This window comes from Asterias amurensis, chromosome 5 (assembly GCF_032118995.1).
Source record: "Asterias amurensis chromosome 5, ASM3211899v1".
Classification (NCBI taxonomy): Eukaryota; Metazoa; Echinodermata; class Asteroidea; order Forcipulatida; family Asteriidae; genus Asterias; species Asterias amurensis.
In genome coordinates, this window is record NC_092652.1 from 7,208,633 (window position 1) to 7,222,629 (window position 13,997).

At 38.4% G+C, this 13,997-nt stretch overlaps 1 protein-coding gene across 1 annotated transcript in view; it reads left to right on the top strand.

Moving 5' to 3' along the window:
* Positions 1-6,634, top strand: part of LOC139937330 (glycine receptor subunit alpha-3-like) — a 40,485-nt gene extending 33,851 nt beyond the window's left edge. Inside the window, exons 6-9 of the mRNA XM_071932435.1 lie at positions 1,870-2,004; positions 2,644-2,873; positions 3,696-3,785; positions 5,470-6,634. Of these exons, the coding sequence (XP_071788536.1) occupies positions 1,870-2,004; positions 2,644-2,873; positions 3,696-3,785; positions 5,470-5,694 (680 nt within the window). The 3' untranslated portion in view covers positions 5,695-6,634. The remainder of the gene's footprint in view (positions 1-1,869; positions 2,005-2,643; positions 2,874-3,695; positions 3,786-5,469) is intronic.
* The last annotated feature ends 7,363 nt before the right edge of the window (positions 6,635-13,997 follow it).

A 13,997-nucleotide genomic window follows, 5' to 3' on the forward strand; every position in this document is an offset into this window, starting at 1 on the left:
TGAAATTAGAGGAGGTATAGGTTCTCTCCCGTCAAATTAGAAAATTGTGCTGTAAATTTCATGCGGTGGTTGTCGGACCGTGCGAATGGATAAAGACACGGCATGAAAACACTGTCGTTATCGAGCACGGGGTTTCACTGTTAAAGGCATGGACACGTTTGATAACTAATTTGTTGAAGACCAGTATTTTCATTATACTAAGATATGCAGACAATAAAAACTCTGTCGACTCAATTGGTCTTTAACGCTGCGATGAAAGAAAAAACACGTTTGATGCACTAGATAATTTAGACTTTTAATTTGAATGAGTGAGACATCATCTTTCCCAAAACCGTTATGTTACTTCAGAGGGAGCCGTTTCTTACAATGCTTTAAAATATACTATCAACAGCTCTCCGCTACTCGTTAAAACCAAGTAAGGCTTTACGATAACAACTAATTTATTTTGAATAATCAGTAACAATGCCTAGTGCCTTTGTCCAGTACCTTTAAGACGTGGCAAGAAGAAGCTGTCAGTGGCACAGTTTGATTCCCCATCCTAGATGCCTCACGGTCAATCGCGCATCAAATAGCAATAAATCCAAGCCCGGTATTAAACGCGGCCGTCTTATTCCTCGAGTGTGTACTCTAATTCCGCTGGGGATGTGGTAAAATCGAAGCCTATTTGCAACACCTTAAAGGCCAAACGGATAAATCCTATGGCTTTAAAGTGTAAGGTTTTACTTGTGCTGCATTCAGTATGGCCATTCCGCAGCTAAGCTACTTCAAATTATACACCGCTATGATCAATGATGTTTACGGAAACATGTTTTGCTGAATAACATCTGTTGTCATTTTATATTTATTGTAAAAATTATCAAGAACGGGTTCATACAAACGGATATCCATTTATACTACAACGAGTAGGGGAGATGGCCTTATTTTTCAAACCAAACCGGACCTTCGTCATCATCAGAGGCATACACAAGTATACAAAGACAAACATATCCATTGAGAAAAGACGGGAAAGTTACAGCCAATCAAAATGGTTATTATTGTATCACCATCATCATCATCATCATCATCAACCTCGAAGCCCCGCTCATGCAATTTCCACTGGTGTCGATCATCGGTGTTTATGGAAACATATATAACTGATTGTAACATCTGTTGCCACAAGGTTCAAGTTGTAACAGATATGCATCATCATTATCATCATCACTATTATTATTATCAGACTGTGCTCGTCCATTCCTGGATGAAGCCCTCCTCGATAAAACTTCCAACGTCTTCTCTATCTTGGTATTCTAGTCCCAAGTTCTGATGTTTGCGTATGTTTGAATTTCGCGAACTTCACTTGTTCTCTCCTGATGTCAGCCATTGATATAAATTTACATTCAAAAGCAGTGCTTTTTGGCCTAAATTCAACATTAAGAACTGAACGAAACAAGTCCGCACAGTACAAAGAGCAAAGGGTGGGGGATGCTACACGTCTCGATGAGATACGGGAATAAATACACATAAACACGAAAGAAAGCTGAAGTAAGAGGAAACATCAAGGACAATAACTACATGCTAAATGGAGATGGGCTGGACACACTGTCCGAAGAAGTTACACTAAAAATTAAAGATGAAAAACCAGAATAACGGATTGGCAACCAAGGACAGGGGAAAGGAAAAGAGGTAGAAAGAGAAGAAGATGGAGAGATTACATCAGGGTATATGCAGGAAGAACATGAACCAGAACTGCACGAAGTAGAGATGAATGGCATTACACATGAGGAGGATTACATCTTAAAAAACACACACACAAAAAAACAGCGTCAATTATGACGATGGTGAATTCAACATGTATAAAAGCTGTTGCCTTTGATCCCATCTCCACAACAGATGCCTACAATTCAGACGAGATGACACTAAACATTACTGACTCTTCCCTCGAGATTGATAAAGATCTTATGATTCCTAAATTCAGCCTGGATGAATTCAAGACGGCTATCACACACATTGCTTACGGCGCAACCGGTAAGGATGCCTCATTATACATGTATTGTTTCAATAATCGTAAAGGCATGGTGCTCTTCACAAAGAGCTATTGATCTTAACTGCAAATCAATCGTATAGTTGCTAAGTAACGTGTGATGTTCAAATCACTATGGTAATACTGACGATTTGTCTTGCGAAGGATTTTATTGATTTCTGAAATAGAGCCCTGGAAATCTTTGAAGACCAGTATCTCACTTAGCATCTACCACCAATACCCAAAATATAAATCTGTGAAAATTTGAGCTCAATATTGGTCATCAAAGTTGCAAGAAAACAATGACAGCAAAAATGCCCTTGCACCAACAAATTAATGTGCTTTCAGATGCCTAAAGGCTTCAGGCTTAAAGTATTTAAAATTAATTAAGTAAGAAATTACCTCTTTCTCAAAAACTACGTTATTTCAGAGGAAGCCATTTCCACAATGTTTTATACTATCAACAGCTCCCCATTGCTCGTTACCAAGTAACATTGTATGCTAACAGTTTTTTTAGTAATAACCAATAGGGTGCAGTGCCTTTAAAGACACATGCGGCATCGGTGTATTATACTTGGCTCAGAGCTCTGACTTGTCTTACAAAATAGCGCTCTAAATTGATTCTTTTTGCTTACTCTTTTCAGGCGATTACAGCGTGGCGAAAGTGACGTTTTATTTTAGTCGTCATCTCCAGTCGTATATTCTGACCGTGTATATACCCAGCTCACTCATAGTCGCCATAGCGTGGCTTTCCTTCTGGATTGATGCAAAGGCGGCTCCAGCAAGGGTGTCCCTTGGCATAACGACTGTATTGACGATTACGACAATGACTGCGGGGGTGCAGGAGACAATGCCTCTTGTGACGTATGCAAAGGTCAGTCACATAGCCACACTCTCTGTAATATCAAAATCCCAGCCTGTAGGCCAATATCACTTGAAACAATTCACGAATAATATGGTATCTGCGACCCCATGTCCCCACTCATAAACAACGTCCCGCGTAGAGTCAACGTTTAACGTCAAATTTCGAGGGTCGTGGTTTACACTAGAGATCTACCATTGAGCCAACGTCGATCCCTTTCGATAATCACATTTCACCCTTTAATTTGACATGTCAGCTGCAACTGCAAGACCTTAGACCAATCAAAACACAGGTGGAAAGCTTACCCAGCTTTACGTTCATCGAATAAAGACAGTGGACACAATTGGTAATTTGTCAAAGACCAATCTTCAATCTGTGTGCTTTCTGATGCTTGATTCCGAAACCTAAAATTCTAAACTTGAGGTCTTGAAATCAAATTCGTGGAAAATTACTTCTATCTCGAAAACTACTATACGTCACTTCAGAGGGAGCTGTTTCTCACAATGTTTTATACTATCAACCGATCTCCCCATTACTCGTAATCAAGAAAGGTTTTATGATGATAATTATTTTGAGTAATTACCAATAGTGTCCACTGACTTTAAATCATTGCAACCAATGAAACAACTGGTTATGTAAAGTCAACGCCTCTATTATCCTTGCGGATAACAAAAAGGGGACCACTCTACCTCCCACGTCACACGTGTTGCCCGAATGAAACTACAGAAGACAAGTTATACATTGGACTTCGCTCCCTTGGGTGTGAAGAAATCAGTTGAGTCAGAGTGATAATGAACTAAAACTTCTGTTTATTTGGCCTTACTAAATTCTCAGGCAATAGACGTGTGGTTAGCAGTGTGTCTCCTGTTTGTCTTCTGCTCACTACTTGAGTATGCTGGAGCCAACTACTTAATCATTATAGAGGTAAGGATACTGCTGTAAAAGATTTGTAAATCCGGTGTCATAGGGAACTTTGTCATTCATATGGGAAATTAACGTGACTTGAATGAGGATGATTCAAATGAGGGCGCTAGTATACATAGTAATTGTACAGTTTGCCGTATGGAAGACATCAGAACCTCCCGACACCATCTCTGAGCGAAATCAAAGTAGCGTATAAAATGGTCCCCCTGCCACCACCTTTCATTGAATCGTTACACCATTATAGACCAAGTGATACATCGGCCTAAATGCGTTAACAACAATATTTACATTCTTTGAAAAGTTAGTTCCGCCCAAAAATCCCTGTCATAATTGACCCCGTTAAATGTCTAAGGATGCCTGGGGTCGATTTCACAAAGAATTAGGACTCGTCTTATCTCGAGTTAGAACGAGTAACTCGTCCTAACTTAGGATCCATTTTAAGGTCTGCATGCTACAGTGCAGGGTTGGGTTGGGAACAAGTGGGTCAAACTGACGCCGGGCTGAAAAATATAAAAAACAAAAAATATTTTTTTTGACCAGTTTCCGGGTCAGCCTGACCCAAAAATGGGTCAGGCTTCTCAGACCCAGGATACGGGAGATGATGAGTGTTAAGTGCTTGGGCCCGACCCATCAGTGTGACCCGAAACTTGTATAAAATTGATCCGTTTTCTTTTAGAGTGTTGACGTGAAGACTTGCATGTTGCAACCCAGAGTACAATGCGCACTAAAACGCTAATATTATAGTCTCACTGACTGGTGTGGGTTTGATTTATTGGAACACTAAAGCCACCATCACTTGATAAACAACTTAATAAACAACATAAATAATACACGTTTCCTCTGGCCTTGCACCCATAACAAAAGTGCATGTATTTAGTGCATTTTGTGTAAATGATGCCATTACCTAAATGGGTAGTACTTATGTTCAGAGAAATTATCAACAATTTGTCCCCCTGTCTAACTTACAAAAGATCTCATTAAAATTTCTGACACGCATCAATACTCCACCAGACAAGCGACTGTGGCTACATTGTTTACTCCTATTTTCAAATCAGAATTACAAGGAAACATGGTAATTGCTCTGAAAGTTAATTATAAAAAAAAATTGTAAGTAGCATTGTAGCTGTTGATAATGTATAACATTTTGAGAAAACAAGTCCCATTAAAAAAAAAAAGTGGTTTCAACAATCTTTCCCCCTACACATCTCACAAAAGATTTCATTAAAAGTTCTGAATTGCATCAATGCTCCACCAGACATTAGTGACATGTGGCTACATTGTTAACTCTAAAATTCAAATCAGGTTTACAGGGAAGCAAGGTCATTGCTCAACTTAATTATTACAAAATAAAATACTTGGTAAGTAGCACTGCAACTGTTGATAATGTATATCATTTTGAGAAGGGGTAAATGGGCGATTGTTCAAACCACGCTACACATCTCACAAAATATTTCATTAAAATTTCCGACACGCATCGACATAGACAAATGACGTGTGGCCACATTGTTAATTCCCAATTTCATATTGCTCAACAAATTAATTACCTAAAGAAAATTACTTGATGAGTAGCACTGCAGCTGTTGACGATAAATATAACATTTTTAGAATCAAGTCCCTTCACTTTTGTATTTTCAGGGTGTGCATCTGTTAACTAAATTTGACGTAAATTCGCTTCTCCTTTCAGAATAAACGTCGGCTGAAGAATTATACAAAGAAACTTGGAAACGGAATCAACGAGAAGATAGACCACCTGGGAATATTTGAGTGCCACTACAACCTGGGCTCCGTCCGGAGACCAGGCTACAGGGAACCACTGACTGCCGATAAATTAGATAGATTATTTCGGTTCACGTTTCCACTCGCTTTCGTCATCTTCAACGTTGTCTACTGGCCGTTTTATTTGAGATGACATAGGACAATTGTTAAGGCACTTTCGGTGTCCCAGGGAAATCTGTCCGCCGGCACTTTAGCCACAATCATTGAGGTACACTTTTTGTTTACAAAGACACTTATCTAATAGAACAACATTGATATTGAGTAACTCTTTGCACATCTTGTATTTGACAAACACAGGTTAGTTTTTGTCAGACTAAAAACAAGTTAATTCTGATCCCCCTTTGTGTGTACAAAGACTGCTGAAACTATCGATTTCTGCACAGCCAACAATTGTGGGTACGCTTTTTGCTACAAAGACACCAATTGAAACACATTGAGTAAACTCTTCGCAGATCTTTGTATTCGACAAACTCAAGCAGTGTATTCATCATTGACACGGCACTCGTTAAATGATATTATTATAAATAACCTTAAAACAACTGGTTTTCAAACTGCTATTCATAACCCACGAAACGAAAAATAAAATAAAAAATGTAAGCCTACCCATGATAGTGGCTATGCACTTCACCTTTAATTTACCGTACGTATAATCACCTGGGTACAAAACCACTCTCGATACAGGCCGAAGCTCAAATCAATCAGAGAGTAACTTAACGTTGAGTGGGTAACCAACCTCGTAAAGAGGAACACTAATAAATACCCTTCGTCAGGTCGGATCAGTTTAAAGGCTGTGGTAATTGTCAAAGACCAGTCTTCCCACTTGGTGTATCTAAACATATGCATAACATAACAAACCTGTGCAAATTTGAGCTCAATTGGTCGTCGAAGTTGCGAGATAATATAACGAAAGAAAAAACACCCTTGTAACACGAAGTTGTGGGCATTTAGATGGTTGATTTCGAGACCTCAAATTCTAAACTTGAGGTCTCGAAATCAAAATCGTGGAAAATTACTTCTTTCTCAAAAACTATGTCACTTCAGAGGGAGCCGTTTCTCACAATGTTTTATACTATCAACCTCCCTCATTACTCGTCGTCAAGTAAGGTTTTATGATAATAATTATTTTGAGTAATTACCAACAGTGTCCACTGCCTTTAAGAAGTAAACAGTTTGTTCATTCACAGATTGTATTTAAAGATGCTATGTCAGATTTTTGGCCCCTAACATTACAAAATAGATTTTTTGAGTGAATAGTATTTCAAAGAGTATCACCCGCTCTAGCGAAAACAAGTTTAACTTTTACTTTATAATGGTCAGGAACCATGACAATTATTTTTAAACGTTTCTTATAAAACACATAAGAACTGATCACGTGATAAATGGTCGGGATCCCGACAAATAATAATTTTGAGCACTTTAATTATTTCACTGCTACTAATAATTGGCGGACTTATCGAGCAAAGGCTCAATGAATTTTAAATCAAAATTGTTAGGTCAAATCGGCCAAAAATTTGACATGATATCTTTAAATGCACGTTATTTTCTGGTCGAGAAGTAGTGTTGATGTTGGGTGTAACAGGGCGTGCATAAAAGTTTAATGTTGGTGTTCACGACCACATAACAAAATGTGCACTAGGTTTGCATAGACCCCTAGCAAGGGCCGCTGTCTTTGATGAAACCCGCACGCGTGAAATTTGAAAGGCTGTCATTGGCATGATATGTCATGTGCGCAGCGCGTACATCACTGTTTTACATCAAAGATGACCTTATAATAGCGATCCATGTATATAAAGGCAGTGGACACTATTGGTAGTTGTCAAAGATCGGTCTTTTCACTTGGTGTATCTCAACATATGCATAAAACAACAAACCTGTGAAAAATTTGAGCTCGATTGGTCGTGGGAGTTGCGAGATAATTATGAAAAAAAAAAAAAAAAAAAAAAACACCCTTGTCACCGAAGTTGTGTGCTTCTAAATGCTTGATTTCGAGACCTCAGGTTCTAAACTTGAGGTCTCGAAATCAAATTTGTGGAAAATTACTTCTTTCTCGAAAACTACGTCACTTCTAAGTGAGACAATTGGCATATTGGAACTACCTTTTTGATGTTATAAACTGCATTTTGGATGTCAGTTTCCTGGAATCAGTTTCATAAAACTGTTCAGCAGAAAATACTGCTGATAAATTTCTTTGCTTATTAGCAAACATTAAGTGAGGCACCAGTCACAACAGCGTGAATTAAGATAATCATCTTCCGTTAAAGCCATTGTACACTTTCGGTACAGAAACAAATAAAAGTTCACAGATTTACAAATAACTTAGTGTTTACAGAAGGTAATGGTGAAAGACTTCTCTTGAAGTATTATTCCATGAAATGCTTTACTTTTTGAGAAAACATTGAAACAATCAATTGTCGATATCTAGAATTACGAATTTATTTTAAACACATGTCATGACACGGTGAAACGTGCGGAAACAAGGGTGGGTTTTCCCCGTTATTTTCTCCCGACTCCGATGACCGATTGAGCCTACATTTTTACAGGTTTGTTATGTTATATAGAAGTTGTGATACACGAAGTGTGGGTCTTGGACAATACTGTTTACCGAAAGTGTCGAATGGCTTTAAGAAATACCTTTCTGTGCTTAGCACGTTTTATAAAATTGGGCTGTATGCAGGTATGTAAGTCACACGTGTCACGAATGCACCTTTTAAAGGGAGATTTTGGAACGTTGAGTTGCAGTAGACTTACTAGGTAAGTCCCTATTGTTCCGAGCACACGCACTACGAGCAATGGATTTACCCAGTTAGTCTGCTGCCACCTAGCGTTCCAAAAGTCCCCTATTACAATTGTTTTTATAATTGACACCACCCCAACGATATTAATTAACCTTCACACCGCACTAATCACTGAGATTAAAGTACGCACTAAAACGGATCCGGTGTGGCAGGAGATTCTGGTGCCCCCCCCACACCCCAACCCCCGGAAAGCTGTTAACAAACTTCTTCGGATTGCGCCCTCTTTAGAATCTTTCTCCTCCACCTCATGTTATTTTCCCAAATGGAAGACAGATATCGCCCCAATAATTAGATATAAGTTACTGAATATTAACCAAAACGTGGAGATGGCGTAGAGCCCTCGTTTCATCCGACTTTCGCAAACGGAAACAAAAAGGCGGCGCCAGAACGATCTGGTGTATTCTTGGTGCAAGACGGTGTTATTCACTATCACTCAGCTTTAGTGACCCTCACTCCTGTTTTACAAACTCAACAGGATAGTATTGGACAAGGACTAGTCACAGCCACAAGTTTGTCAGAAAACCCCCCAATGTGATACACTAATGATATCAAGTTATCAATTAAAGGTATATTTCCTACTATCATTAAATCGTGTAAATTGTATGTAAATCTGTGATCTTAAACGAGTTTTGTTTTACCAATTCTTGAATGTTCCTTGAATGAATCTGCTATCACAGAATCTGCTGACGAATAAGGAAGTTGCACACTCAATTTCTAGTTGTTATCCGGTAATTAAAAGTTGGCCTTGAATATGTTTTTATACACGTTGAACTGTTCACAAACTTTGCACGACCGTTTTAAGTCAATGTTTGAAATATATAAATAAAAAAGTTGTTTCATATAAAAGTGAAAGAATATAATTATTTCCCATTGTGTGTTAACACTGAATAGGGGTTACATCATCTCACCAAAACCGATAGTTATATATTGCTTGAAGCTGGCTAAAAATCACAAAACGCTACCGTTCAACATACAATGAAACTGGGATCATAAGTGGGAGAAACAATGTTGCGTGACAATTGTTTTAAAGGCAATAATAATATATTATAGTTCTGGTGAAGCAATAAACTCAACAAAAACAGCATTTCGATTTGGGTCATGAATAATTGAGTCGCTATAACTAGATCCAATTGTTCTGACTAGATGCTCTTTCGAGTTGTGGTGTCGGGTAAGTGAGACTATCTTATTAAATCTACGGATTATTTCGGAGTCGGGCTAAAAAATAACTAGGTTTTGATGATGAATTGCTCCGCGATATTTGACTACGATGACCAAACTTTATACATGTTAGCCTCGCTAGGCCTTTCATGGCTCATGATCGCAATCTTCGGTTTCTTCACGAACATGCTGGTACTCATTGCCGTGGTGAAGTCCACACTTCTCAAGCACCACCCGGCCACCAACATCTTCATCATGAGCCTCTGCTTGTCTCATCTGGTCACCTGTGTCTCTATTGTATGGGACATCTACACGATGATCTGCCGCTATGAAACGTGGCTGCAATGCCGCTACGACGGCCTGGGGACACTGTCTGCCATCGGCACCAGCATGTTCAACACGGGAGCCATAGCAGTCAGCCGCTTGCTCCTGGTGACACGACCCGATACCTACAACTGGTTGTTCACTCATTTCAAGATGGCGGTTATAATCACTGCTTTATGGGTACTCCCACCTCTGGCTGCTTGCATCGTTCCAGAAACCCACCAGACCCTGTTCGTCACTCATAACGGAACCTGCGCTTCTCAGACATTGACACCCCAGTACTACAGGGCGCTGGCCGCGCTATACTACCCAATCCCAACCGTGGTGATTGTGTTTTCGTACGGGCTAATCTACCGGCATATACGCTCTCACTTCAGACGTCAGCAGAGCCACGTGTCACCTCCAAGGGGACGTAATTGCACCTCGCCGGTGTCGTCCCTACCTCCCGACTCGGCAATTGCGGGCACCAACGACATCCAGAGGCGGAGATGCAAGGCGAAGAATGAGATTGTTAGCAACATCTTCTTCCCAATCCTCACCACCATCATATTCAGTCTTCCCCTGTGCGTCACATTGGCCATCGGCGAAACAGCTTACATCAAATTCACCATCACCATATACTTGTGTAATTTGGGCGTAGCTCCCGTGGTGTACGGATTACGGAATCCACAGTTAAAGGTGTCGATAGGGAGACTGCTTAACTGGCAGTGTCCTCAGAAGCCGCAGGGATACTACAGCACTACGGTGAACATGTCAAACTTCAGTAGGAATCGTTATGTGGAAGCTACAATCCAATAGATGCATCATCGAATAAGTACTGTCGGACAGGACACACAGCCTTTACACCTTCAAAGGATTTTCATGTTCGTTAATCAGTACACGTCGCTCACGAATACATCCATTGACTCATTAATTACACTTGGGGAAATAACATGCTTTATGAAACATTTAACTTTTTTTTTCCTTTTTTTTTTTAATAGTTACATTGTTTTAATCCTTAATGTAGATATACATTGTATATAATAAAACTAATCTAGGCAGATTTCATTTTTAAAATCTGGATCGGTTATGTCTACGCAGGAAGAATATTCCGCAATTGGAATCCACAAGCTGATACACGTTTCTGAAAGAAACGTTTCTAAGATGCACATGTTAAATGATAAAACTGGTATCTTTATCCATAACCACAAAACTTCGAAGTGAAATGATTCACACAATGATTAAAACTTTTGAAAGCTTCTGAAGTTCTAAACTCAGGATTCCAGTCATCAATGATAAAAAGTTTGTGTGACTAGTTCATCTTTACAATTTTGTTAATTTTGTATGGAGTGCCTCACTCAAAAGGGTTTGATACGTTTGGTTATGACTCTTGAAAATTAATAAATAGCAATAAAAACATACTGGTAAGAAGTGCAGAAGTTTTGAAATGCATTTAAGAAAGTTCCACTTCGAAGTACTGCGATGGAAAAAATAAATCACCTTTTACAAAAAATTGAACAAAAATTGAATATGAGAAGCGTCACTGGCAGCAACGCTTTTCAGATTGAGTTTTCCAATTGCAGATTATTGTTATTGTGTGGATAACCACTCTTTGTTGATTGTCGATTGTCGATTGTCGATTGTCGGCAATGTCCTAAAACCAACAAAAAAACTACCACCTTTGAAAGAACAGTGGGTCCCAATTACCAAACGTATACAACTTAATTCCGGCAGTGGACACTTATGTGTAACTACTCAAAATAATTATTAGCATAAAACCTTACTTGGTAACGAGTAATTGGGAGAGGTTGATAGTATACAAATATTGAGTGGCTCAGAGTTGAATGGGAGGAATATTATCGCAAGGTAAAATTTGGACTGTTCCATTTCACGAGGCTGGAGTAGTTCAAATTTTACCGAGCGATAATATTCCTTCCATTCCACGAATTAAAGCCACTCAATATTTGTTTTATATAACTGACATATAGATCTTTGTCATTTGATGTATTTAAAAAAAAGTATAACATTATGAAAAATCACACAACCTTTTGCACAGATGCTCCTTTGTTCCAGCAGCGGCGCGCCGGCGCTGTACTGCTCAAAAACATTGGGAACAAGGATGATCCTAACTATTGAATGGGAAATGCTATTCCCCATGGCGAATAGGTCTTTTTGATCGCCGATGCGGATGGGAGTAATAGTGAATGTCATGTGAAGTAAGTTCCACTAATAAAATGACGAGGATCTGTATGTCAGTTATATAATATAAAACATTGTGATAAACAGCCCCCACTGCAGTAATGTATTTTTCGAGAAATAAGTAATTTTCCACAAACTTTATTTCGAGACCGCAAATTTAGAATTTGAGGTATCGCAATCAAGCATCTGAAAGCACACAACTTCGTGTGACTGGTGTTTTTTCTTTCATTATTATCTCGCAAATTTGACGACCGATTAAGCTAAAATTTTAACATGTTTGGTTATTTCTGATGTTGAGATACACCAAGTGAGAAGACTGGTCTTTGAAAATTACCAATAGTGTCCAGTGTCTTCACGCTTCTTTGCGGTGGTTAATTAATGGGAAAACTCGTTCAACAATGCAGAAAAGGGACACTGCAAGTAAATTACTTTCAATTGAAAAAAGCTCCGACCAAGTTTTGCAAAGTATACATTAATTGGTTTTCAGAACCGTTCGTATGTTTCATTAATATGAATTAAAAAATTAAACTGTGAATTAAACAATGAAACTAACTGGAAACTCATAGGGCTTTTTACGTGTCGCCGAAAATCCCAGTGCGGTTCGGTTAAGGGAATACACTACGAGAAACGTTTAGGGCAGTGACGTTTCTGAGATACAAAATTTAATTGATGGATAAAAACTGATATCTTTTTCCATAGCCACAGTACTTCAAAAAGTGGAATGGTTCTCAAAACGTTTTATATACTAACGAAAGCTGCTGTACTTTAAGTTGTATTGCCTATCAAATAAAGAGCGGTTACAAAACGTACACCTTTATTTTCAGTTTAAAGCCACTGGACACTTTCGGAACAGAACAGAAACAAAAAGTTCACAGACTTACAAATAATTTATAGGGTTTACAGAAGGTAATTGTGAAAGACTTCTCTTGAAATATTATTCCAGCAAATGTTTTACGTTTTAAGAAAACATTAAAACAATTATCAATTCTCGATATCGAGAATTACGGATTTATTTTAAACACATGTCATTACACGGCGAAACGTGCGGAAACAAGGGTGGGTTTTCCAGTTATTTTCTCCCGACTCCGATGACTGATTGAGCCTAAATTTTCACAGGTTTGTTATTTTATATGTTAGTTGTGAAACACGAAGTGTGGGCCTTGGACAATATGATACTGTTTAACGAAAGTGTATAATGGCTTTAATGAGCACAAACAGGACAACATTTCGTTATGTTACTAACTCCATACTATTTGTATTGTTAATAAAGAAACTTGACGAATCATTTGTATACAGTTGATATTAGAAGGTATGGCTAAAAACAAGACAGAAAGCAACTCATCTGTTTAAGTGTGAATATCATTTCCTCAAAAGCTGAACTTGACATGTCATTAAAAACTGTAATAATTAAGGCAACTTGAAAACAAACAGTTAATTGTTTGCTTTGCGCATACTGTTTGTTTACCATTTCAGAGAATAAAATAATAATTGATGTTGGATCTTGTTACCCTTGGGCACTGTCACAGAAGGCAACGTTTAAAGGCAACTTTGAAACAATCACAGAGTGCATGCTACAAGACCACTTTGGTAGCACATAAGTCATTCTTTGAAAAAATTTCTCACAATCCCCAAGAAAAAAGTGTTAACATTCAAATTTGAATACCTTTTTTTTTTCCTGGGGTGCCTTTAAATTTGCCTAATGTGTGACATTGGTCTTTTCTACACCAAAGGCTTTTTTTCAGATGTTGCCTGATGTTTATTCAGAAATGTAAGCGCAAATACAATTTCAGAAGACAATAAAAAAAAATGTATACAGTAAATCATATTGTTTACACTTGTTCATTTTAAATCTTTGGGCATATAAACAACGCTTAAACATTGGACAAGGTTACAAAAGCATACAAACTGTCACCTTTGCATGTGTAAAACCAGACTCCTGCCAACGATAAAAATATTGGCAAGTATTCACATGAAAAGGCAG